Source organism: Aplysia californica, unplaced genomic scaffold (assembly GCF_000002075.1).
Source record: "Aplysia californica isolate F4 #8 unplaced genomic scaffold, AplCal3.0 scaffold00053, whole genome shotgun sequence".
NCBI lineage: Eukaryota > Metazoa > Mollusca > Gastropoda > Aplysiida > Aplysiidae > Aplysia > Aplysia californica.
Genome location: NW_004797323.1, coordinates 1,600,388 through 1,603,891, shown reverse-complemented (window position 1 = coordinate 1,603,891; position 3,504 = coordinate 1,600,388). Strand labels below are relative to the sequence as shown.

General features: G+C 40.1%; 1 protein-coding gene across 1 annotated transcript in view; it reads left to right on the top strand.

Annotated features, from left to right (window-relative positions):
- Positions 1 to 236: 236 nt before the first annotated feature.
- LOC101862168 overlaps positions 237 to 3,504 on the top strand; it is a 5,715-nt gene continuing 2,447 nt past the window's right edge. Inside the window, exons 1-2 of the mRNA XM_005092840.1 lie at positions 237 to 577; positions 2,351 to 2,498. Of these exons, the coding sequence (XP_005092897.1) occupies positions 237 to 577; positions 2,351 to 2,498 (489 nt within the window). The remainder of the gene's footprint in view (positions 578 to 2,350; positions 2,499 to 3,504) is intronic.

The window sequence follows — 3,504 nt, the reverse complement described above, 5'->3', positions numbered from 1 at the left end:
ACAAAATGATAACACAAAACAATGTGATAACGGACAATCTACACACATAGTAATTTCACAAGCTTTTGAATGCTCAAAATGTGATAAACTCAAAATAGCCATAGCAGAAGCCACAAGTCATCATAAAATCATTTCTTTAATTCTGCTTAGAAATAAAGTCATGTGCAGATGCATTCGCCATCGTCAGACATTACCGGAAATAATTACATACAGCCAAAGCACTGCAAAAAAAACTCATGTCCACCAACTTCAAGAAACTTGTTTCCTTCACTAAATTTCTAGGCTCAATCATCGTCTTGGATGCTTCCTCTGACGTCATACAAACAGAGCTCACTCGTTCAACAACCCTGCGCTGTAGCTTAGATGACACCACACCATCACTGACCGCACCTGTGGTGGGTCGTCGTGACGTCACACAGACGGCCACTAATGTGCAGTACGTCACTTCAATTATATTGACGCGGAACACGGGTGAAACTGTCGCCAAGATGACCGAGCATGACCCTGCAAAGGCGTTGGTAGACCAGGCCAGTCTGCAGGTGTCCGGCGACCTCACGGTGACCTCAGAGCGTCGAGGGTAAGACTCTTTCATACTCGGCTGTTTTTAACTCCTTCGTTTATAAAACGATCGGGGTTTGTTCTTTTTAAAAAAAGTTAAAAGCTTGAAAATGGGAAGGGGGGAGGGGATACAAGAGCTTAGAAACTTTAATTTTGTATTCCCGAAACGTAGTTACATTATAGTAAGTACAGATGCACCACAGTGATGCGCCAGACAATCAATAATTTTTGTGCGTGCGCGGCTTGTAAATCTTGAACCGCCTGTTCTCGTTCACACCGCAGTTACACGCCACTCTGTCTTCGCTAAAGAGGAGACTTGTTCTTACTCTTGTGCTCTTGTACAACTGCCTGACCATCTTCTTGTTTGTGTCTCTTTTCACGTTGAATCTTCTTCTTCAAATATGGAGTGACATCTTGCTAATCTCTTTTGCAAGCCTGTCTCCCGAAATATACCATTCATAATGGGAGATGAGGATCTCCACCGGGCTGTTATTTTCACAGCGTGCGAATTCGGCGGCTCGAAAAAGCCAATTTTCATAGATTTGGGAGTACTAGAAAGCCGGTCAGTAGAGTATAGTATTTTCTGGGCTGAGTTTGTCCACTTTAAAGGGGGGGGGGGTACACTTTGAAAGTCCCAATTTGGGTCAAATTATGGATTTTGAGATGTAGGCATTTTGGCTTCTTCAGCCTCTCTTACAACTATTTCATCGCATAAGAAAACCATAAAGCCTCATTATTCTAACATACCAGGTATGTTAGTCAGCAATTACCATATCCTCTTAGTCAATCTTTTTATTTTCTTTATCGCCTGTTTTCTCAAAACGTTGTTTTTCTATATACTTTTTGGGATAACTCCACCATTTATAACCCAATCTTCATGAAATCTTCACAGAATTAAGAAAAGAATGTAACTCTAAATAGTTGTCTATTTATATCTTTTTAAATATATGGAATGTATTTTTTTTGGTAGCGTCTGGAGTGTGGGTTTTCAAAGATTTTTTTTTTGGACACTTAAATATAACCTCACGAAAAAATCATTAAAATGTTCTAATTCGTTTAGGAAAATTCAACAGATGAATTTGTAGATCTATTGTCTGTTAACATGCATGCAAAATAACGACATGTTTCCATGAAAAATAAGTGCGGTATTCTTTGCGTAAGACATATTAACAAAATCCGATATGGCCCTCGTCTCCATAACAACAAAACTTTCCCCTCAAATTTGATTGAGGATTGGGCTTGTTATATTATGTGAAACTTTGTAAATTCTGATCCACTAATAAGCGAGATAGCCTTCTGGTGTCGCCCATCGCCCCTTAAAGTATTGACCACCCCCCCCCCTCCTCCTCTGAAAGTCTGCTTTACTACAAGTATCTACAAGATGAACTCCATGTATTTGAACTTTGCAATGACTTGAACGGTTGTTACAAGTTTACACCCAATTTTCTTCTTGTCTGTAACTGAGCTTTCGCTTGTCATTTCAGTTCCAGCCCACTAAAGAATTCCTCCACGGGTTTTACTCATACTGCTACTTGTAATTCGCGTTTCTGAAGTCCTGTGTTTACTCGTATTTGTAGATAACTTTAGATGTTTTTCTCCAACATTACATTTCTTTAGGCAATGCCTGTCTGGGGCATCTCGGTCTGCGTAGAATACTACGACTCAGAGGAAAGACAGAGATAAAGAAGTATAATTAAGTATCTTCTCCTCGAGAAAATCGAAGCTGTGTTTTGGTATATTTTATGTCCCAGCAAAAAAATAATAAATGAACTGACCGTGTGTGTCCTGGCAGGTACATGGAGCTGACCTGGCAGTACCCGACCCAGAGACAGGCCGGTGACTACAAGTGTGAAGTGAACGCCATTGACGATAACGGCCATATCGTCACGTTTTCAACTTCGTTGAAAGTCAATGTCACAACGCCATCGGAGGACAATTTGGTGAGCTTAATGCTGGAATGCACAACATTATAATTACAACGTCAATGATCCTACTTTGAAACTAAAACTAATTGAATCACTATCTCAAGTACAACGTACAGTCTAGTACGTGCATAGCGAAATCAGAGGGACGTGGGAATCTTTTCATTTTGTACGAATTTTGCTATATACGTGATGTAAATATAAAGACATTATACACATGTATAAAAATAGGGACCTGAAAATCTGTTCACTATTGGTGTGTTCTGCTAGACTGTATCTTCCTTCCATACTTGTGTAGTGCGTTCTGTTCTCCTTAAGGGTCACAGAAGACAACTCACCGTTACTGTCTATACGAAACCAATAGCAACAGCAAACGGGATGCTAAGAATAATACTGAAAAAATATAGCTCACTGCTGATCGTCGTCAGAGAGAATTGTTGAAGAAGGATAGGGTGTTGTAACAGAGGATGAAGGGCGTAGTGCATGCGTTGGCATTCATTTCGGTAGTGAGAGTTTGTTTGTTTGTTAGATATGACATGATACATCAACAGGGAAAAAAAGGGAATACTTACGACCCTTAAGTGGTTTTCCACTGGTTCAATGTCTTGTCCCTCTCTCACGTGGATAAAGGGACCTATTGTCTTACGAAAGCTTGTTCCTCCTCTGGACATTATTTCGCTTCACTAGCGCAGCATTGCGACTGGTGCAAATCCGTAGTTTCAATACGCTATCACATCACTGTGACAATGCAGCGTCGTCGAGATTCATTCAAAAGCCGTAAGAATATGCTCTCAGTTACACCTCGATTAAACAACACATCCACTTACAGACACATATTGATTTATGATACCCCCCCCCTCCCTTCTAAAAAATACTTGCTAAGTGTAATAATAAAACCCCCAACAAAAAAGCACAATGAACAACAAACAAACAAAAAAAACCCAACCAAACAAACAAAAACAAATTCAAAATAGGTGCGTACTTGTAATGTGTCTGTGTATGTGCGTGTGTACGAACGCACGCG